Genomic DNA, 21,854 nt, shown 5'->3' with positions numbered 1-21,854 from the left:
GCAGGGAGGCAGCGAGCAGGAGAGGCCAGGACAAATAGGCTCCTGCCTATCTGGAGGGCCTCCTGGAGGCAGCATTTTCTATCTCTCAAAGCTGTTCACTCGAGGGCCAAGAGCTTGGACGCATGGCTTTCACCGCAATCTTGGCGTAGTACACTGCTGGTGATAAGAATAAGCCAGCCAGCCCAAAACGCTCTGCCTGCCTGGTCCCAGGAGGCCTCAGGGTCTTCCTATCTTCCAGTGACCGCCCCCTGGGGCTAGGCCTCCCCGGACAGTAAAAAACAGTTCTTTTTACGGATGTGAAAACTAAGCCAACCCAGCAAGGATAGTAGATGCTGGAACTGGGGCCGAGAGGCCAGTAGGTATCCCAGAAACCTGGCAGGAGCAACCCAAGTGAACATCAGACCTGGAGCAGCATCCTAGCCTCAAGGACACTGCGCGTAGCTGGACCTAACCTGAGCAGTGGCAATAGCGCTATACGCGTGCGTATTGAGAGAGCAAGGCCACTGCAAGGCGAGGGAGGAGCGGTGGCGCGCACGCAGGAACGTAAGGGGCGGAGCCGGAAGGTTAAGCTCTTCTTACAGGCTGAGTTGAGGAGGGGTAGGGATAGGAGGTGTTCCTGGGCGGGGCCTCGAGGCCGGTTTGGAATTTTTGGCGCGAGCCGGCTCCGCGCGCGTTCACGGGCCGTTCCCCCTCCCGAGGGTCCTTAGTCTGGGCGTCCGGAGCGGTCGACGGCCGAGCCCAGCCTGCTTGGCCACCTCGACAGCTCCCAAGGCCTCCGCGGATCCGAGATTTGGGACCTTGGTGATCTGCGCCCCGCCTACCAGTCCCAGGTGAGCCCAGCCCAGCCCAGAGGGTTTTCGGGCGGGGCAAGCTTTCCTTCCCCTCCCCCACCCAGCCGCCCCCCAGCTCCTGACAGCCCTTTCCGGACCCTACCTCACCCTCTTTCCCTCACGCTCCAGCCCTCAGCGGCTGACCCTCCCACTCCGGCGAGCGCGGGCCTTGCCTCTTTGATGACACCTCCAGCCTTGTCTGACGGCCCCACCCACTTCTCAGGCCCCTCCCCCGCAGCGTCCCCTTTCCACGTGTCAGTCCTCGATCTTCTAGTCCCCTTTCCTCTAGGGGCTGCCCCGCTTTACTTGCCCCTTTCTGGAAAAGCCCCGCCCGCTTTCCGTCAAGGCCCTCCGTACCTCAGCCCCCCAGTGACAGCGGTCTCCACAACTCTGTTCGCCAGGATTTCCCCACGTCAGCGGAGGTGAATTCGGCCAAGGCCCTGCCCAGGAGGAACTGAATCTAGCGGTAGACCGAGGTTAGCAGATTGTGTCCGGCCCAGTGAAAGGGTGAGGCGAGAAGGCTGAGCCCCTGGAAACTGCGGAGGCCTCCCGGGCTGGCCTCGGCTCGGCTCTGGACCACCTTGGATTGACCCGGGAGGCAGGCGCTGTTCCTTCTACCTACCCCAACCCATCCCTGAGGTTGTTGGCCAGGCGCTAGGATGTAAGTGACATTGGGATATTGAGACAGCTGGAAACTGATTTAAGATGCAGGAGTGCCTATAGTCCCAGCTACTGGGGAGGCTGAGGCGGGAGGCTTGTTTGAGCCCAGAAGGTCGAGATCAGCCTGGGCATCATAGCGACACCCTGTCTCAAGAGAAAAATGATTCAGGGACAAGTGTTCAGGGCTGAACTGGGAGGCTATACTTCTAACCAGTGCTCTGCGAATGCTGACATCCTGGCTCCTCACTTTGAGAAACCCTGGAATGGGATTCTTGAGGTAAATAGAGGCAGAGGAAAGGGCCCTTGGGATGTAGGAGGTCTTCCAGCCAGGCTTGGGTAGGGTCCTTCTCACCCTCTCTGAAGCCATGCTTCAGATAACTACTCTGCTTTTTCTGATGTATGCCCCTCTAGCTGTGGTATCTCTTGATACATTGTGACTTCCTCTTGAAACTGACTCTTCACTTGCTTCTTTGTTTTTGTTTCAATTACAAAATTATAGCAATACAGCCGCCCTCTCTGCCCTACCACACCCAGTTACAGACACTGGGGAGTACTGTGTATTCCTTTAGTCTTTATCATAAAGTTAAGACTATTTAACTTTTATTATTTATAAAGTCTTCTACCCAGAGAAGTCTTTATCATAATAGGCAGTTTGCATTTATGCCAGACTCTGGACAAGATCAGATTCCAGGTCCATAAACCCTGGTGCTAGATGTGTTTTAGAATTCAAAATGTCTCAGATTTTACAAAGCTAATAGGGTGCATATAACCTATAACACTACTTGTGTGTCTGGGACATCATCCTGTAATCAAACACCATTACATTTCTGGCAAGAAATAGATGGATATTTATTTATTTATTTATTTATTTGAGATAGTCTTACTATGTCGCCCTCAGTAGAGTGCTGTGGTGTCACAGCTCACAGCAACCTCTGACTCTTGGGCTTAAGCAATTCTCTTGCCTCAGCCTCCCCAGTATCTGGAAGTACAGGTGCCTGCCACAATGCCTGGCTATTTTTTGTTGCAATTGCCATTGTGTTTAGCTGGCCCGGGCCGGGCTCAAACCGGCCAGCCTCAGTGTATGTGGCTGGCGTGGTAACCGCTGTGCTACAGGCACCAAGCCTTAAATTTTTTTTTTTTGTTTTTAGACAGCATCTCACTGTTGCCCTAGCTAGACTGCCATGGTGTCATCATAGCTCACTACAGCCTCAACTTCCTGGATTCAAGTGATCCTTCTGCTTCAGTCTCCTGAGTAGTTGGGACTACAGACATATGCCACAATGCCTGGCTAATTTTTCTACTTTTAGAGAGATGGGGTTTTGCTCTTGCTTAGCTTGATCCTGAACTCCTGAGCTCATGCATTCCTCTTGCCTCGGTCTCCCAGAGTGCCAGAATTATAGATGCGAGCCACCACGCTCGACCAAGAAATATATGAATATTTATATTAAGAGGGAAAAATAGTTCAGGTCAGATTTTACTGCTAAATTAGTTTTGTATGTAAATATACTATTGTCCCTGGAGGTTTTTTTTTTTTTTGAGTCAGTGTCACTATGTTGCCCTCAGTAGAATGCTATGATGTCACAGCTCACAGCAACCCCAAACTCTTGGGCTTAAGTGATTCTCTTGCCTTAGCCTCCCAAGTAGCTGGGACTATAGGCACCTGCCACAATGGCTGGCTATTTTTAGAAACAGGGTCTCACTCTGGCTCAGTCTGGTCTCGAACCTGTAAGCTCAGGCAATCCACTTACCTAGGCCTCCCAGAGTGCTAGGGTACAAGCATGAGCTACTTCTCCTGGCCTTCAGCCATTATTTCTTCAAATATTTTTCCTTTCTCTCCTGGGCATGGTGGCTCACGCCTATAATCCTAGCACTCTGGGAAGATGAGGTGGGTAGATAGCCTGAGCTCACAAGTTTGAGACCACCCTGAGCCAGAGAAAGACCTCATCTCTAACAATAGCTGGGCATGCTGGTGGGTGCCTGTAGTCCCAGCTACTTGGGAAGCTGAGGCAAGAGAATTGCTTGAGCCTAATAGTTTGAGGTTGATGTGAGCTATGACCATGGCACTCTACCAAGGGCGACAAAGTAAAACTCTGAGCTCAGGGCAATCCACCTGCCTCAGGCTCCCAGAGTCCTAGGATTACAGGCTTGAGCCACTGAGCCTGGCCTTGAGGCTCTATTCTTAAGACTGCATTAACCTCTATTGATGTGTCCTAATGTTCACTTACTATTTCTTCAGCTCAAATCTACTGTTGAAGCCCTATAGTGAGTTTTTTCATTTCAGTTATTATATTTTTTGTTTTGTTTTGTTTTCTTTTTTAGACAGAATTTCGCTCTCTTGCCCAGTTGTGATGTGGCTTTAATCTAGCTTATGGCAACCTCAAACTCCTGGGCTCAAGCAATCCTCCTGCCTCAGCCTCCTGAGTAGCTGGGATTATATGCGATTATAGGTGTGCAGCTCAGTTATTGCTGACTAATATTTTTCTTTTCTTTCTTTTTTTTTGGTAGAGACAGAGTCTTATTTTATCACCCTCGGTAGAGTGCCGTGGCATCACACAGCTCACTGCAACCTCTAGTTCCTGGGCTTAGGTGATTCTCTTGCCTTAGCTCCTGAGTAGCTGGGACTACAGGCGCCCACCACAATGCCCGGCTATTTTTTTTGTTGCAGTTCAGCCGGGGCCAGGTTTGAACCCGCCACCCTCGGTATATGGGGCCAGCGCCCTACTCACTGAGCCATCTTTCCTTTTTTTTTGAGACAGACTCTCAAGCTATCACCCTGGGTAGAGTGCCATGGTGACAGGCACTCTGCCAGGTTCTTACAGCAACCTCAAACTCTGAGGCTTAAGCAATTCTCTTGCTTCAGCCTCCCAAGTAGGTGAGACTACAGGCACCTGCCACAATACCTGGCTATTTTGTTGTTGTTGTTGTCATCGCCATTGTCATTGTTGTTTTAGCTGGCCCAGGCTGGTTCAAACCTGCCAGCCTTGGTGTATGTGGCCAGCGCCCTACCCACTGAGCTACATGTGCCGCCTCACGGGCAGTTTGTACGGCCTGTTTTGTTTTTCCCTGTCTATAGGTAATACTTTCCTGTGTCATTGCATATCTTGTAGTTTTTTTGGTGAAAACTGGACATTTTAGGTAATATGTTGTAGCAAGTGTGCATGTGATTATTGTTCAGCTATTTATTTGTTTGGTAGCTGGCTGGACTATTATAGTGAAGTCTATTCTCCTATACCATGAAGCCTCTGCCGTTGCTGTAATTCCTCTAAAGGTACAGTCTTGGGCTTCTGCATAGACACCCTGGGATGACAGTGGTTTTAGGAAATTCCCTTTTATTGACTTTTCCCTGAGAGCCCAAACTGTTAGGCTCTGCTAATAGCTGCTTGGGTGCTGTATTGTTTTCGACAATAACACAGAGCATAATTGCTATACAGATTGAACCAATTAAATTTGGTTTTCCTTTTTTTTGAGACAGAGTCTCACTTGGTTGCCCTCAATAGAGAGCTGCGGCATCATAGCTCACAGCAACCTCAAATTCTTGGGCTCAAGTGATTCGCTTGCCTCAACCTCCCAAGTAGCTGGGACTATAGGTGCCTACCACAACAACGCCTATTTTTAGAGAGGGGATCTTGCTCTAGCTCAGGCTGGTCTCAAATCTGTGAGCTCAGGCAATCTACCCTCATCAGCCTCCCAAAGTGCTAGGATTACAGGTGTGAGCCACTGCACCCAGCCCCTACAATTTGGTCTTCTTTAACAGGGTAGCTTTTGACATCAGATTTGTTCTATCTGTAGGAAGGCTCTTAGCTATCTCTTTCCTCAGTTCTCTCTGGAAAACTGAGAGAGAGGGGCTATGGCTTAGCCTATAGCTACAGCTGGTACCTGTAATGCAGGTACCAGCTCCTTTTCATTGTTCCTCACCAGAACCCCCATTGATTTTCTTTTTCTTTTTTCTTTTCTCTGGAGATAATTTCTGTTCTTTTGCTTAGGCTAAAGTGCCATAGTGTCATCATAGGTCACTGCAACCTGAGGTAAAGTGATCCTCCTGCCTCAGCCTCCCACCTCCATTGATTTTGACAGCACCTATAGGCTTGAACTTCCCCAGTTCAAGATAAGTAAATTCTCCGGGAGAGAGCTTTAGAGCTCTCTGTTTTACAACCTACCTCTACCCCTGAGCTAATCTGTAAACCATGTTATGGAGCTGAGTGCAAGGCATTGGTGCACTTCTCTGGGTGATTTGCTACCTTAGAATCAGGTTGCATGGTGGGGGTGGGAGCAGGGCCAGTATCCCCTGGCCTTCCTTAGTTTGCCTTTCCCATTGTGAACCTCCTTCCTACAGTGAGGTGGGGTTTGGGCAGTTGGGGTTCTGTGTTCCCATCCTGCTGACTCCTGAGATAGAGACTTTACTCTGTGAGGGGAATGCTGGTGGAAGAAGGGAGCCCCTGACCTATCTGCCACACTCAGTTGGAATTTAGTCTCTGACTTGGAGTTTGGAGGGGTGAGAAGTGTTGGAGCCCAGCCCTCCAGGGCAGATACCCTAACCCTAGACTGGGAGCTGGGGAAGAGGGAGCTCATCTTATTGGCCACACCTGCCCCTAATTATAAGACAGGGGTGCTGGGGGGAGGGCAGAAAATAAGTGTCATGGCTCGGGTGCCAACATGGTGCACTTTCTTATCAATATTTTGCAGATTTTCTTGTATAAATGTTTCTTTGTTTTCTATTCTTAGTACCACATCCAGAAACTCTATATATTTGATTCTGAATAATTTTCACCAGTTATTCCTGTTTCGTCAGGGACAGGGTCCACAGGGCTCCTCACACTGCCATTCTGGGAGTGTTGGCAACACAACTATGAAAAAGAAAGAAAGAAACCTGGAATTCAGTGTTGTTTTTTTTTTTTTTGAGACAGAGCCTTAGACTGTCGCTCTGGGTAGAGTGCTGTGGCATCACAGCTCATAGCAACCTCCAACTCCTGGGCTCAAGCGATTCTCTTGCCTCCACCTCCCAAGTAGCTGGGACCACAAGCGCCTGCCACAACGCCCAGGTATTTTTTGGTTGCAGCTGTCATTGTTGTTTGGCGGGCCAGGGCTGGATTCGAACCCGGCAGCTCTGGTGTATGTGGCTGGTGCCTTAGCTGCTTGAGCCACAGGTGCCGAGCTGGAATTCAGTGTTTTTTTACTTTGGAATTAAAGATAAGGGCTGGTGGGCCTGTATGGATATTTCCATCTTAAGGTCTTAGAAGAGGCTGCATAGCTGATGGACAAAGCTATTATCATGATGAGGTAGGGCTGGACAGACAGGCAGTCTGACTCCAAAATCCACCTCAGTTATAGCCTCTCTAGGGGACTACCATGAGGCCCTGAAGGACCTGGGCCCTGTGGTTTTCATTTTATATTTTTATAATCTCTGAAATACAGACATCTGTATTTGCAGGTATATATATATGCAGGTATATATATATATATATATATGTCCTCTATTTTTTCCTGGTAGGTGCTTGTTACCCCCTCGGCCTTCATGTTTAAAGAAAGCTGAGCCGTGCAGATGCGGCTCTCTTCCACAGACTCTTTGGGGCCGTAGAACCAGACACTGTTTGAATGTACTCAGCCTCCATCTCTGTTCCTAGGCTTCCTGCGCTGGCCATGCCTGTGCCCTCGGAGGGTACCCCGCCACCCCTGAGTGGCACCCCAGTTCCAGTCCCAGCCTACTTCCGCCATGCAGAACCTGGCTTCTCTCTCAAGAGGCCTGGGGGACTCAGCCGGAGCCTCCCACCCCGGCCACCTGCAAAAGGCAGCATCCCCATCAGCCGACTCTTCCCTCCTCGGACCCCAGGCTGGCACCAGTCCCAGCCCCGGAGGGTGTCATTCCGGGGTGAGGCCACAGACACCCTACAGAGCCCTGGGTATGACCCGAGCCGGCCAGAGTCCTTCTTCCAGCAGAATTTCCAGAGGCTCAGCCGACTGGGCCATGGCTCCTACGGAGAGGTCTTCAAGGTGAGTGTGAGGGCAGCTTCCAGGGCCCATCGGGAGCCCCTTTACTCCCTACCTCTCCCTGGGCAGGACAGTGTACTGGGCAGCCTGTTTTCCTTCTCTCCCCCATGGCCTGCACCACGCCCCAGTTTGGTTTGGCTGCTCTCACAACTCCCATTCAGGCTCCTCTGAGGGCTGTCTCAGTGCACACTAAACCCCTTGTCCAGAGCCTGGCACGCCCTGTAGTGGCCAAGCTGCCATCTCCTCCTGGCCTGGAGCCAGTTGCACTGGGGTCCTTGGCAAGTTCTGTCTGCTTAGGGCTGGCACTACCCCCTGCCTACCACTTTGTTTTTCTAAAACGTTTTACATTTTCTTCAAAATGATAATTTTCCCTTGCATAAGTAATGTATGAAAACAATTTTTTTTCTTTTTGAGACAGAGTCTCACTTGGTCACCCTTGGTAGAGTGCCATGGCACCTTAGCTCATAGCAACCTCAAACTTTTGGGCTCAAGCAATTCTCTTGCCTCAGCCTCCCAAATAGCTGGGACTACAGGTGCCTGCCACAGTACCCGGCTGTTTTTTAGAGTTGGGGGTCTGGCTCTTGCTCACGTTTGTCTCAAACTTGTTAGCTCAGGCAATCTACCTGCCTCGGCTTCCCAAGTGCTGGGATTATAGACATGAGCCACTGTGCCCAGCAAGACAATTTGTTAAAAAGTACAAACAGGCCAAGTGCCTTAACTCACACCTATAATCCTAGTACTGTAATCCAGGTGGAAGGATCCCTTAAGCTCAAGAGTTCTGAGACCAGCCTGAGCAAGAGCAAGATCCCGTCTCTACTTAAAATAGAAAAATGAGCTGGGTATTGTGGCAGGTGCTTGTAGTTTCAGCTACTCAGGAAGCTGAGGCAGGAGGATTGCTTGAACCCAGGAGTTTGAGGCTTTAGTGAGCTATGATGACGGCATTACACTCTATCCAGGGTGACAGTGAGATTCTGTCTCAATCCAGCAGTCAATAATACAAACAGTAGGCCCCATGATCAGCTCTTCTTCCCAGAGGAAACCACTTTCACATGGCAGCACAGATACCTCTACTCTTCCATAGCCAGCTTTTTCACTTCACAACATGTCCTTGAGATTCTCCCGGGTCAGTACTTGTGGTTCTATCCCTTCTCTTGCATCACTGGTCTCTAGTGAATCAGCCCCTATGGATGGAGGTGTGTCCGGTTCTACCACTGTAGTGGGCAGGAGTCTCTACCGGCTGTTCTACCCTGCACATGTGAAACTTTAATGGAATTTGCTGGGTTATCCCCCCCAGCCTGTGGGGTGCCACTGACAGCCCACCTTCCATGAGGCCTGTGATGCCCCCTCCCTTCCAGGTCCGCTCCAAGGAAGATGGCCGGCTCTATGCTGTAAAGCGCTCCATGTCACCATTCCGGGGCCCCAAGGACCGGGCCCGGAAGTTGGCTGAGGTAGGCGGCCACGAGAAGGTGGGGCAGCACCCACGCTGCGTACAGCTGGAGCGGGCCTGGGAGGAGGGCGGCATCTTGTACCTGCAGACAGAGCTTTGTGGGCCCAGCCTACAGCAGCACTGTGAAGCCTGGGGTGCAAGCCTGCCTGAAGCCCAGGTCTGGGGCTACCTGCGGGACATTCTGCTTGCCCTGGCCCATCTGCATGGCCAAGGTCTGGTCCACCTTGATGTCAAGCCTGCCAACATCTTCCTGGGGCCCCGAGGTCGCTGCAAGCTTGGTGACTTTGGGCTGCTGGTGGAGCTGGGTACAGCTGGGGCCAGTGAAGCTCAGGAAGGAGACCCCCGCTATATGGCCCCTGAGCTGCTGCAGGGCTCCTACGGGACAGCATCAGATGTGTTCAGGTAAGGAGATGTTCAGCAGGGGTCCCAGCTGTAAGGGAGGTCTTCCTTGGGGGGCAGCTGGTAGAGAAAGGGACTCCCCAGAGGGACTCCTTCCCTAGCCCTACCCCATTCCTTATAAGCTTCAGGAATAGGGGATGTTGCCCCTGAGGGCTCTCCAAGGTCAGGCTCCTATAAGCGGTGAATCCTCTGAGCTAATTTGATAGACTTGCCTACCTCCTCCTCAGCTCTACAGGAGGAGCTGTTATTGCTCCATTCACAGGGATGACATGGCACAGGGAGGGTAAGTGACCTGCCTGAGGCCCACAGTTAACAGGTGGTACAGCTGGGACTGGCCCCAGGCACTGAGGTCCATAAATCCACACTGGTGGCCATTGCCCTGATGATCAGGATGAGTAACACTAGTCACTATAGTGACTGTGGCACCTGTCCAGTGGGGCATTGGAAGGACCTGCCCTGGTAGCACGTGGGCTACACTAGGCACAGGGCCTATGCTCCAAGACATAGTCCCTTTCCTGTCAGGGCCTCCTCAGGGCTCCCCTACTTCCTGCTTCCTTACCTCTCTGGCTTATGGCAAAAGATAGTGGCCCTTTCCCATCCTTGTCCAAGAGATAGCCCAGACATGGGCTATGTCCTTAAGCCAACCCTAGTACTTTCTGTCTGTGATATCCTGTCCCTCCCAGTTTGGGTCTCACTATTCTGGAAATGGCATGCAACATGGAGCTGCCCCGTGGTGGGGAGGGCTGGCAGCAGCTGCGCCAGGGCTACCTGCCCCCCGAGTTCACTGCTGGTGAGTGAGGGGGGTGAGGGCAGGAGGGGTGTGCTCCCTTGGACTCCCATGGAAGGAGTGGCTGGTGGTGGAGATACTCACTGGGCTCGGGGCCCAGTCAGTGTGTGGGATCCCTGCTATAGTCCTGCTTTGCGGGCAGGCCTGTCTGCTGAGCTGCGTTCTGTCCTCGTAATGATGTTGGAGCCAGACCCCAAGCTGCGGGCCACAGCCGAGGATCTGCTGGCCCTGCCAGTGCTCAGGCAGCCTTGGCCCTGGAGTGTCCTGTGGTACATGGCTGCCGAGGCCTTAAGTCGAGGCTGGGCCCTGTGGCAGGTAAGCTTTCTATAGTGATGGGCTGCCTACTTGCTTCCCAGCCCCAGGCTTTGCCTAGGCTCTTGAGGCACCCTCTTCCCATAGGCCCTGCTTGCCCTACTGTCCTGGCTCTGGCATGGGTTGGCTTACCCTGCTAGTTGGCTACAGCCACCAAGCCCACCAGCCACCCCGCCTGGCTCACCACCCTGTAGCCTGCTCCTGGACAGCAGCCTCTCCAGCAACTGGGATGACGACAGCATAGGGTGAGTGATAACACAGGATACATGGCAGGGAGTAGGGATGCACATCTCTGTGGCCAAACAGAAGGCCCAGGCCCCAGCTCTATGGAGATTAGTGGTGAATGCGGACCCTTCCCACAAAATTGGCCATCACTACCCCAGAAAGGGAACCAAGGCTGGGGGCGGGGGGTGGGTATGGCTTAGCCTGGTGTGAATGCAGTTTGGTGTGGTCTGCCACACATAAGCACAATCTTATTGGGGGTGGCAGGTGGTGTGGCCCCCACCCCAGTGGAGGCTTCCAGTGTCCAGGCACAAAGTACTGTCCCTTCTATGGGAGGAAAAACCCTCTCAGCACCTGGAGAGCCTATGCCTGGGGAGGATTCTTTAGTCCCAAGTGCCTGATGGCCAAGTGAGAGGCTGTAATTAAGAAACTACATGCTCAAAAAAAAAAAAAGAGGGCGGCGCCTGTGGCTCAAGGAGTAGGTCCCATATGCCAGAGGTGGCGGGTTCAAACCTAGCCCTGGCCAAAAACCAAAAACCAAAAAAAAAAAAAAAGAAACTACATGCTCAGGGCAGACAGCTCTCTGGGGAATCCTGCCATTAACCCTTCCCTTACAAAAATGTCACCCCTTTACTCGGGACACTTTAAAGTAGCCACATACTGGCAGAAAAACTTCATTTACTATAACTTCACTTCAAATCCACTTCAGTCAAAGCCCATGTGTCCTATAAAGGAACAGAGGGAGCCTTTGTGTAGTCAGGTGGAAGGACTTTGAAGGCTGTCAGTGCTTCTTCAAAGTGTACCAAGTTTTTATTGTCCCTAGCTGTGGTTCTCTGGCTGTCAAGTGGGAGTCTGAGACCTGCAAGAGCTAGACTCATCCTGCCCTCTCCACCTGACACCCTGCCTATCTCTCCAACCCCCACATAGGCCCTCACTCTCCCCAGAGGCCATCCTGGCCCGGGCAGGGAGCACTTCCACACCCTGGAGCAGGTACACACCCAGGTGAGCGGGGCCAGGGGCCAGGGACAGGCAGGGTTGGCATTCAGATCCTGAGTGTCATTTCTTTCCTCTCCTCCCAGGGATGTCCTGGACCTCAGTAACATTGACTTAGAGCCTCCCCGGGGTTCTCTTCCCTCCTTTGAACCTCGGAACCTTCTCAGCCTCTTTGAGGACTCCCTAGACCCAACCTGAGCCACAGGCTTTCCCTGGGCACTTTTAGTCTTTTATTCTGTTTCCCTCCAAATTCCCCTGAAAGTTGGGATCCCTCTGGAAACTCCCTCTGCCTGGCTGTGTCTAATAAAAGGTATCTGAATACTGGAAACACCCATGCTTGCTTATGTGGCAGTAGCCCCTCCTGTCCTACTACTAGTGTCACCCAGGGTCTTAGGCCCCTGAGGCTAAGCTCTACTGCAGAACCCAAGCCATCAGGCCTTGGGCCAGCAGACTGGAGCCACACACTGTGTGAAGCTGAGATTTCCTGAGCGAGCATGTCCCTGGTGGACAGGTTGAGCCGTTGGCACTCCGGGAAGAGGGCGGGCCTGAAGCCCAGTGCCAGTTGCCTGGAAAAAGCAGTGGCAGCAGCCCTCATGCCCTTTGGTCAGCTGGTATGAAAAGGGTCAGTGCCCATTTAGTCCTGCTGCCCTAGGTGTGTGGACATAGGGATAAGGGGTGAGTGTTTGGCTTCTGGGACAGCTGGAAGTACCGGCTGGCCAGGGACTCAGGAGGGGCCTGGTGGGAAGGACCAGAGGGTGTAACGGCTCTGGGCTGGAGTGGACCTGGTAAGTTGGCAGCACTTCACCTGTCAGAGCACGATATGACCCCAGAGTCACTCTAGCCCAACCCTCAAGTCACAGGGGGTAAACAGGCCCAGAGGGAAGGGCTTTCTTCCAGCCAACACAGTGTAACCGCAGCCTGGAGGGAGAAGAAGCTGGAGCTCCAAGGCATGGGTAGAAGAAGAGGTTAGTCCACAGGGAAGAATGGATGAGCAGATGTGGGCTCTCAGCTGAGATGGCCTGTCCACTGGGAGCATCCAGGGAACCATTCCCTTGCAGACCAGCAGGAGGGAAGAATGGCTGTTGACTCTAGGCCATTGGGACAGCCTCTAGTCAGTCCAAGGGGCAGATGTGGTGGGCAGCCCAGAGTAGGTCAGGCACAACACCGGCGTGCAGCTGGAGGATAGAGCCCACGCTGAGTAGGTGCATGATCTGGTGGGAGTTGCCCCAGTAGTCGAAGCGGCCAGGTCCCCAGCGCTCTGGCAGGCGGGCCACATTCACCAGGCCCCCAAGCAGGGCCAGTGCATCCATGCGTAGGTAGCAGGGCAGGGAGCCTGGAGCTCCTGTGCCCAGCCCCATTCCCCGGGCCCCAAACACTAGCAGGCGGGCACCAGCCTGCCAGCCAAAGGCTCGGAGCCGGGCACTGGTGGAGGGGGCAGTGAGGGCCCGCCAGCCAGCCACGCCTGATAGCACAGTGTAGCCCACTAGGGCAGCTGGTCGCAGCCATGGTCTGCAGGCCAGGGTGCAGTGGATGATGGGCAAAGCCCCTGCATGGGAGAAAGCAGGAGAAGTTATGTCAGTCTGACAGTCCATCTGCCCTTACCTACCCAGGGCTCATATGAATCCCCCTCCCCCAACAATCCCTCAGGGCTTTGACTCACCGAGGGTGTTGACAATGCAGACCCCACACATATCCAGGGCAAGAAGCCGGGCATACACAGGGCTGCCCCCTTGGTGGCACATGAAGAGATGATAAAGCACAGAGCCTGCGGGTGGTGCCAGACAGGCCACACAGTGTGTGCCCCCTAGCCAGCCATCCTTGCCCAGCTGACCCCAAGGCATGGTCATCGGTACCAGCACCAGGAAACCCAGCAGGGCTAGCCCTGGTGAAGGGAGACAGTTATTCATCAGACAGTTCCAGCATGGAGGACTAGACACAACTTAGGAGTGACAGGAACAAGATAGGTCATGATAATGCTGTTGGCCAGCCAGGCCTTGGACTAAGGCAGGCTCTGGGCTAAAGGCTTTTAGAAACTTTAGTTACGGGCGGCGCCTGTGGCTCAAGGAGTAGGGCGCCGGTCCCATATGCCAGAGGTGGCAGGTTCAAACCCAGCCCCGGCCAATAACCAAAAAAAAAAAGAAATAAAAAATAAGCAACGAAATAAAAAAAAAATAAAAATAAGAAACTTTAGTTACTAATGGCTCAGGACAGTTCTGGAAAGTAGAGAACATCATCCCCACTTAGGTGAGGAAACCAAGGCTCACAGAGGTTGAATAACCTGTCCCAGGTGAGCTCAGCAGGTAAGCAGGGCAGAGGACAGAGCCTGGGCCATCTAACTTCTACACTGTTCTCACCCACAAACAGGGGGCCCCCGACCTGGCCTAGGTGTCAGCAGAAACCTAAGAAAGTGCAAGCTCAAGCTGAGTCTTGAAGAGGTTTCCCGGACAATGAAAGCAGCCTGGGGACTCCCATTTGTTCCAGTTCCCCCCTTCACCCAGTGCCCCCAGCCCAATGCCCCCTGCAGGCATTCTGGCTTTGCTCTCACAGGGGTCAAACGGTGCCAGCAGGATGCCCATTCTGGGTGGGATTTGGCAGTTCAGTAGCTGGGGAAATGTGCCGAGATTGAGCCCAGCCAGCCCAGGGCCCTTCTCCCTGCCTGAGCAGCTCAAGGACGGGCAGGGCTGTGTCAGCAGAGCTTGGCCAGGCCGTGGAGGAGGGGCCGGGCGGCTGCAGGGAGAGGAAGAAGTAGCCACCAGGCGGAGCCCCAAGACAGCTGCTGGGGCGGGGGCGCCAAGGTGGCTGCGGCCGGCTTCTCCCAGACCTTCTCGCTGCAGTCAACACCCCTCTCCGGGATGAGTGCTGGCGGGGGTAGAATGCCCAGAGCGCTGGGATTAAGAAGAGCTGGAGAAGCTCCCTGCAATCGGGCTCAGCGGAGTTAAGCAGGCTCAGCTGCCCACTCTGCTCCCCTCTCCTGACCCAGGGCCCCACCAGGAACGCGGAAGCTGGCAGCATGGCCCAGGACAATGGCAGCTTTGTCACCGCGGTTACTGTTTGTGCCAGGGCTGGGGCAGCCCAGGACTTGGGTGCTCCTTCGAGTCCCCCAAGTCGGCGTCGGCACCGGCAAAACGGCCGTGGCCTTCGAGTCCCCCGACCCGGCACCGGCAAAGCGGCCGTGGCTGTAGGATGCGCTTTGCGGCTCACCGTGCGTGTAGATGTTGCCCAGTTCGTTGTGCAGGTAGAAGAGGCTGCGTAGACAGCCCGAGCCGCTGCTAGCCGGCCGGTAGCCCGTCAGCACGAACTTATTGAACTGCAGGTGCGGCGGCGAGTTGGCCCAATCCAGCAACCGCGGACCCGCCAGGAACGCCATGGCCCGGCACGGCGCGGGCAGCCCGCGCCCCTGCAGCTCCCGGCCCGCCGCCTCAGTAGAGCTGCAGCGCTCAGAGGCTCATTCCGGCCCGCACCCCGCGCCGGCTGCGACCCTAGCTATCCTGCGTTGGGTCGGCGCACGCGCCAGCTGGGGTAAGGGTGGGTCGCGACCCGCGCCCCTCCGCGCTGCGCACGCGCGCGTCCGACGCCCACGCGCTGAGGGGGAGGCTGGGGACGTGCCCGGAGCCCGAGTGCAATGTAGTCGGCTGCGCCGGGGTTAGGCGTACCACTGGAGAAGCTTGCCGTGGCAGCGGCCAGTCGCTTCGCCAGCAGCCCAGAGGACGAGCGCCGCCGGACGCGGGAGGGGACTGCAGGCTCCGCCCTGGCTCCCGGCCTCTGCCATCCTGACCGGATTTCGCGCGCTGGGCTCCTGACGTCGTCGCTGCGAGGGCCAATAGGCGCGGCCAGCGGGGAGGCTCCGCCCTGAGACCGCCCCGGCCTTAGTTCTGCTGGTTTAACGTGTGTGGACCCAGCCTTATTTGCAAGAGGAGTATGTTGGCTTGGGATTCGACGTTCTGAATCTTGCGGGCTCCGCTGGAGTGACCCTGGCACCTCGCATCCCTCAGAATTGCGCGCCTAGGTTTTCTGTGTGACCCACAGGTTTCTGCACCTTTGGACACCTGCCCTAGAGGATACAGCCCCACCAGTCAGCCCCAGCCTGCAGACTAGGCTCTGTCCAAGGTGCTGCCGGACAGGTCCGGCCTAGAGTCGGTCCACTCCCACCCCGGGTGATCTCTCCGCCGGCTGAACTTTTCTGGAGCTCAGCAAGCTGTGCCATGGTTCCCAGGCCTCTGAGGGTGTGCCTGATCCCTCAGGCGAGGCCCTGCTCTTCCAGCCAGGCTTCTCGGAACTTGAGCTCAGTCCGACTCGCTCCCTCTTATCACCCACAAGGCGCACCCTCGGCCCCGCCCAAGACAGACGGGAAACAGATGAGAAACCACAAGGCAGGAAGCAAGGAGAGAAAGTCGGCCTCTATCCTGTCCTTCCTGAGCAGGAAGCAGGAGGGTGCCCCTTCTTCATCATAACTCTGCCCACAATCCTTCTTATCCTCCCTCCACCTTCTACAGACCCTGCTGACCACCCATCCTCCCGTGTTCTCCGTCCCTAGTCCTCTGCATTCCAGGCGGCCCCACGAAACTCATGGTACACAACGCCCTTCATTTGTATGGACACAGGCAAAGCGCAGCTCCTGTTATCCATATATATATATATAGTCCAGGGTATTTTTAGAGACAAGGTCTCGCTCTGGCTCAGGCTGGTCTCCAACCTATGAGCTCAGGCAATCCACCTGCCTTGGCCTCCCAGAATGCAAGGATTACAGGCGTGAGCACCATGCCTGGCTTGTATCCTTATTAATATGCTCCTCTCACCACATAAGAACTTGAGGAAACCCATACCAAAACAGACCCTTTATTTAAAATCTGTGGCAGGTCTTTTGGTGGGGGTGTGTGTGTCTTTTTTTTTTTTTTTTTAAGAGTTTCACTTTGTTGCTCTCAATAGAGCAGCCTCAAACTCTTGGGCTCAAGCGCTCCTCTAGCCTCGGCCTACCCAGTAGCTGAGACTATAGGCACCTGACACAAAGACCTGGCTATTTTTTAGAGACAGGGGTCTCTCTCTTGCTCTGGATGGTCTCAAAGTCCTGAGCTCAGGTGAACCACCCACCTTGACCTCCCACAGTGCTAGGATTACAGGTGTGAGCCACTTCACCCTGCATTCTGTTGGATCTTTTTGACTATTTTCTTGATCTCTGACTTCTCACTGAGGTCATCAGTCCAGGACCGCCGCAAGAGTGACTCAAAGACCTCTAAAACCACATCAAGGTCCATGGGAAGGGGGTTGGATTCTTGTCCTTTGCCCTCAACCATCTGAACTTGGAGGATCAGACCAAGTTCCTGATAATAGCTCCAGATGCATCCTGTCCAACTTCTGGTTTTCCCAAGATGACCAGAGGCCAAACTGCTCTTAAAGAGGCAGAAGGCCAATGTAGGGTGTGGCATAGCATCTCAGGTATCCATCTTGCTGGTGGAGGGTCCAACGGGGTCCAAATCAGAGAGCAGAGATGAGTGAGCGCAAGGAGCTCTGGCTGGAGGCACTCAGGGGCCGGTAGCTTGGGGCAGGACCCTCAGCCTGAGAGTCCCCAGGGGGGCACGGCAGGGCCACCTGTTGGGGCGGACGGTACCACACAGCCCACCTTTTCCCGTGTCCCTCCGAAGGACCCAGCGCCGGGGCCCCTTTTCCTGGAGCCAGCAGACAGCTCCTAGAGAGGGAGCAGAGGTCAGCTGTACCCTGACTGATAAAATCCACGTAGAGCATCCTTGCTCTGCCTGCAATCTGACATTGTGATTCTCTCTGTGGACCTAAGACCTCGCTTTCTCAAGAACCCAGGAGTTCATTTCTAGCCCGGTGAGTCTCTTGGGCCCCAGCTTCCCACCAGGGGCCTCACGCGCCCCAGGGCACCGAGGCGACAGGTACACGGCGCGGAATCCGCCCTCAGGCCCTGCCCCAGCGCCCGCACCGTCGGCGCAGAAGACGCAGCAGCGACAGGAACAGCAGCAGCAGCACTGAGACACCCATCACCGTCGAGAAGACCCGGGCTGCGGGCACACGGGTGCAGTAAAGACAGGGCTCAGAAGGGGCCGCTCCCTGACTCCCTCCCGCCTTGCATGCTTGCCTCACCTCCCATCGCAACCGGCGGAGCCCTGGGCCTGGGGCTGCAGCTCACGTTGGCCCCGTCAGGGGGTGCATTGGTGGTTTGGGCCAAGCCCTTGTGGGGTGCCGGGTCTTCCATGGTGTCCGGCAGCCCTGTGGAGAGGGATATGAGGCGGGGTAGAGGAGAATCGCCTGGGGATGGAGGGCTCGGAGCTGAGCTCACCGCGGTAAGTGAGCGCGAACCCCTGCGCGTGGCCGCGTGCGTCGCTACGGAAGGTGAGCAGCAGCGCGGCAGCGCGCAGGCGCAGCGGCCCAGGCGGCGGCGGGCGGGCGCCGTCGAAGGTGCGGAGCAGGCGGCCTGAGGTAGCGTCGCGTAGTTCCAGTCGGTCGCGCTGGTCGGCCAGTTCGAAGAGGCGGAAGGTGAGCTCCAGCGCGGCGACCGGCGGGCCCAGAACCCAACTGCAGTTCCTGTCAGGTCCATACTCGTCGGGGAAGTCCGGGGAGTAGATGACACCCTGAGGCGCCGTCCAGTTCCCCTGGCAGGAGCCCACGGACACTGCAGGCATGGCTGGCAGTCAGGACCTTGAGGCCAGGAGGATTCTTCCTTGACCGCGTAGAGCTCCACATCAAAGTGGCTCTCCTATCCAGCTAGGAACCACCCAGGCCCGCATCCTTGACCTCTCCTCACCTTCATAGATGCCCAGGCGCCCATCACCGCCGCACAGCTGGCCCGGGTGGCCAAAACAGATCTGGTCACAGTCGGTGGCTAGGGCCAGGTGTCCCCTGGCCAGATCACTCTCAGTGCCACAAAAGCAGGCATAACCAGCCTCCACTCCTGCCAGCTGGGAGCACAGACTGGGTGACCCCTGAGGTAGGGGTAGGTTAGGGGTGAAGTGATGGGGGCCTAGGGTTGGGCCAGATGTGAGAATCTGGCTGGATGTTCAGAAATTAGTGTCTGGGTTTGGCACCTGAGTGTTGGGAGTTGAGTAGGGTCCTGAGATCAAGATCAGGGGTTACTGGTCTGGGCCTATGAGCAGTACCTGGTAACCCTTCATACGGCAGAAGCGAAGGCACACTTGGACCGTGAGCTTTGTGGAAGTGCCACTGGGGCCGCTGAGGGCTGGGGGCGCTCCCGAGTCCACGAAACAGCCCAGGTAGCCTGGCACTGAAGGGGCAGGGGAGTTAGGCTCCCACACCTCTGAAAGCAACCGCCCAGCCAGGACCCCTTAGTCCAGCCAGGACCACTCACTGTGACACGTGGGAATGTCGCAATAGCGCCAGTAGATGCCCTCCTCCGTTTCAGCCACATAGCACCAGGGCTGCACGTCGCCGTCTGGGTTACTACCAGTTGACGGGAGGTGGTCAAGATTCCACTGCCCTGGGAGCAGCAAACCCAGGCCAAAACCCCACAGCCTACATGCAAAGTGACTACCAAGGCTTCTGGCATGTTGAAAGCTATGCTCTTCTCTGTCTTTCCACAAATTCTAGTTTTCTCCACCTGCTGCTAGATTTCGACTTCTGAGTTGACGGTGGGAAGTCATTAAAGGGGCCTTAAGGGCTGTTTTTAGGACTACAGCTGTTGGTAGGGCTTGACCTCATATATGAGGAGTTTGAGGCCATCTGTAGTCTTCATCGCCACCCAGACATACAACCCCACTTAAAAAGCAGAAGTGATGAACCCTAAGCTTTGCGGTTCAGCAGGGAAGTGTCCTTCTGCTTCATTCCTGCTGCTCCAGGAACCCTAATCCCCCAACGCCCGGCAAAGAAGTTGTATAGCAAGAGCCCATCCCACCTCAGGGCCTGCCTCTGAACAGTCCTTGCTTGCACGGGACCCCTTGAGTTCCCATGTCAGATCCTTGTCTCCTGCCCTTGACTCCTGTCCTTGACCTCAGCCTCTGCAGTAGTTCTGCACCTAAGGCCAACCCCTTTGACCAAAAGGTTTGCGCGGCTCGCCCCACCCCCAGCACTAGATAGTTCCCGCCTCTCGCTTTGGCTTCGCCGGCAGTCTTCCCGCTGATTGCGTACTCCCTCAGTGAAGACCTCCGCCCCGCCCACATGGGGGTCCAGCCTCAGGCGGTCAACACAGTGGCGCTCCTAGCCCCACCCCCAGTGCAGGCCCCACCCCTCACCGACAGAAGTTGTGCGCGCCCAGCCCCCAGCGGCCCTGAGGGTCGCTGGCGCTGCTGTAGCTGTGCTGCTGCGTCTGGTTCCAGAAAAGGCACGGGCGGCCAGCCCCGCGCGGGCCGGTGCGGTTCTGGTGGCCGCGGTAGTCGGCACCATTCACCTGGAAGCACTCGGACAGGCCTGCACGGCAACGGTGGGGCCTGGGGAGGTCCGGACCCACGCTGGGTATCCTCGACCCCCCACCCCACGCCAACTCCCCGCCTAAGTCCCAGCCAGTGCCCCTTGTACCCGCCCCCGCAGGGGCCCTCGGGCTGCCCAGCTGCTTCAGCCACCTGCTCAGCCTCCTCCCCAGCCTCGGGGGCCGGGCTCTGGGCGCCGAGACGGAGGAAGGGGCGGTGATCATGACCGGCCACGGTGCCCTCACTCACCTGGACTGTTCAGGCTCTCCGCAGAGGCCCCGTGTGGCTGCAGCAGCGGGAAAAAGAGGAGGAGGAAGCCCTGTAGGACCCGTGTCCCCATCGCCGCCAGTGAAGGAGAGGTCGCACTCTCCCAGACACGGCCCGTGATGCCCCCAGGGTCGCTCTGGCGTGTCCCAGGCTATCTGGAGGGCGTTGTTCTCTGACCGTTTGTCCTCGTTTCACTCTGGGTGCCGCTCTCCGTCTGGGACGGGAAACTATCTCCTCGGGGTCCTTGCCTTCCAGGGGCTCTGCCCCTGGAGGCGTCTCTCTGCCCCTGTCCCTACCCCAGTTCTCTCCGGACGGTATATGGATGGGGGCCTTCTCAGTCTTAGCCTCTTAGCACTCTGGGTAGTGCCTTGGCCTCTCAACCACCGCTTCTCGCTGCGCCTGGCTCTCTGAGTCTCCTTCGCCCAGATCTCTAACGCGCTGGCTCTTGCCCCCCTCGTGTCCCTCCGCGGGTCCCTCCCCACCCGGGGAGGCCGGGAAGCCCCGCCCCAGACTGGAGTGGAGGCAGCAGGTCCAGACACCTCCCACAGACGTCCTCCCAGACCCCCAGGATCCCGACGCGGGCCTCCCGGCTTCTCCCCCTAACGGGGTCGGTGCTGGTTCACGTGGGAAAGTGTGGAGAGGTCAAGACAGGCAAGCCCAGAGGAGAACCTTAAAAGGGTGACACAGGACCCCCTCCCATGACTGCACGCGCCCCGGGACACCTCGGACTCCCCAGGTCACAAACACCCTCATTCAAGTGCACCACACAGTTCCACTCAGTTATCCATTCATTAACAACTGCTTACACTCACACTTTCTCCGAAACCGGGGTTCCTCCCTCCCCACGTCCAGACGCTTCTGGCCAGAAGGTGGAAGTGCCACTCCCGACCTAGCCCATCAGCCGGGACAGGTGGGAATCCTGGACGCTCAGTCCTGGACAGGCAGGGGCAGCTGGTGTCTGGCGAGATAGGCAGCTGCGACCTTGGTCCCAGTCCGCCCCTTCCTCGCCTCCCCCTCCTTAGGACCCCTAGCTCTTATTCTCCAAGCTTCACAGTGCGGTGGAATTCCCCTAGCGGTGCCCCCCACCTGCGAGGGAGGGGGAGGGGAGCAGGCCCAGGCAAGCGTGGGGGGAAATTCCCGCCCCCTCCCTCTGAGGCCGGCTCCTCGGAGTCCTCTGATCTCCCAGCGCTACCCGCCCGCTGGCCCCAGGGCTTGGGGGGAGGCCAGCCCAGGTGCGTGGGAAGGCGAGGGCGGAGGCGGAGGAGGGAGCAGGAGCTGGTGGGGCCCAGAGCGCCCTGCCTCACTCAGACCCCTTGCCCCTCAGTCCCGCCGGCCCACCTTTCATCTGGCCCTTGCCAAGCTGTCCGACCCCACTGCCCCCGTCCATACCGGAACTGATGGAAAAGCGAGATGGGGTTGCAGAGAGGATTTTGACAGGCCAGGGTGCTCGCGCGGGCGTCAGACCAGCGGGATTCTGCTGTTAGTGCGTCTGGCAGGTCCAGGGGATGGGGGACACTTGAAGGAGATGGGCCTGCGGAGAATCTATGCCATTGTTCAGGTTGCCTCCTCAGGAA

The 21,854-nt window shown here is 56.0% G+C and overlaps 3 protein-coding genes across 8 annotated transcripts; 1 reads left to right on the top strand and 2 right to left on the bottom strand.

Moving 5' to 3' along the window:
- The first annotated feature begins 569 nt into the window (after positions 1 to 569).
- PKMYT1 (protein kinase, membrane associated tyrosine/threonine 1) lies at positions 570 to 11,856 on the top strand. Of its 6 annotated transcripts, none has more exons than XM_053554262.1 (9): positions 570 to 830; positions 1,232 to 1,306; positions 7,112 to 7,478; positions 8,831 to 9,324; positions 10,005 to 10,111; positions 10,251 to 10,423; positions 10,508 to 10,665; positions 11,570 to 11,644; positions 11,722 to 11,856. In XM_053554262.1, the coding sequence occupies exons 3-9, from the start codon at positions 7,128 to 7,130 to the stop codon at positions 11,831 to 11,833; spliced, it is 1,470 nt and encodes a 489-aa protein (XP_053410237.1). In that variant the 5' UTR covers positions 570 to 830; positions 1,232 to 1,306; positions 7,112 to 7,127; the 3' UTR covers positions 11,834 to 11,856. The 6 variants fall into 6 exon arrangements, with proteins under 6 accessions (XP_053410237.1, XP_053410238.1, XP_053410235.1 ...); XM_053554263.1 differs by having other exon boundaries at positions 1,232 to 1,337; XM_053554260.1 differs by having other exon boundaries at positions 1,232 to 1,491.
- Positions 11,857 to 12,733: 877 nt separating this feature from the next.
- Positions 12,734 to 16,404, bottom strand: PAQR4 (progestin and adipoQ receptor family member 4). The gene is made up of 3 exons (XM_053554275.1): positions 14,837 to 16,404; positions 13,296 to 13,517; positions 12,734 to 13,181 (listed from the first exon to the last, which is right to left on the bottom strand). Exons 1-3 carry the CDS (start codon positions 15,000 to 15,002, stop codon positions 12,748 to 12,750), a joined length of 822 nt encoding a protein of 273 aa, XP_053410250.1. The 5' UTR covers positions 15,003 to 16,404; the 3' UTR covers positions 12,734 to 12,747.
- Positions 16,405 to 16,553: 149 nt separating this feature from the next.
- On the bottom strand, positions 16,554 to 20,645 carry KREMEN2 (kringle containing transmembrane protein 2). Its single transcript, XM_053554299.1, has 9 exons — positions 20,263 to 20,645; positions 19,840 to 20,014; positions 18,960 to 19,051; positions 18,751 to 18,875; positions 18,399 to 18,552; positions 17,934 to 18,266; positions 17,738 to 17,863; positions 17,577 to 17,655; positions 16,554 to 17,318 (listed from the first exon to the last, which is right to left on the bottom strand). Exons 1-9 carry the CDS (start codon positions 20,351 to 20,353, stop codon positions 17,108 to 17,110), a joined length of 1,386 nt encoding a protein of 461 aa, XP_053410274.1. The 5' UTR covers positions 20,354 to 20,645; the 3' UTR covers positions 16,554 to 17,107.
- Between the last annotated feature and the right edge of the window lie 1,209 nt (positions 20,646 to 21,854).

This window comes from Nycticebus coucang, chromosome 12 (assembly GCF_027406575.1).
Source record: "Nycticebus coucang isolate mNycCou1 chromosome 12, mNycCou1.pri, whole genome shotgun sequence".
Classification (NCBI taxonomy): Eukaryota; Metazoa; Chordata; class Mammalia; order Primates; family Lorisidae; genus Nycticebus; species Nycticebus coucang.
This window is presented reverse-complemented; position numbering and strand designations above follow the sequence as displayed.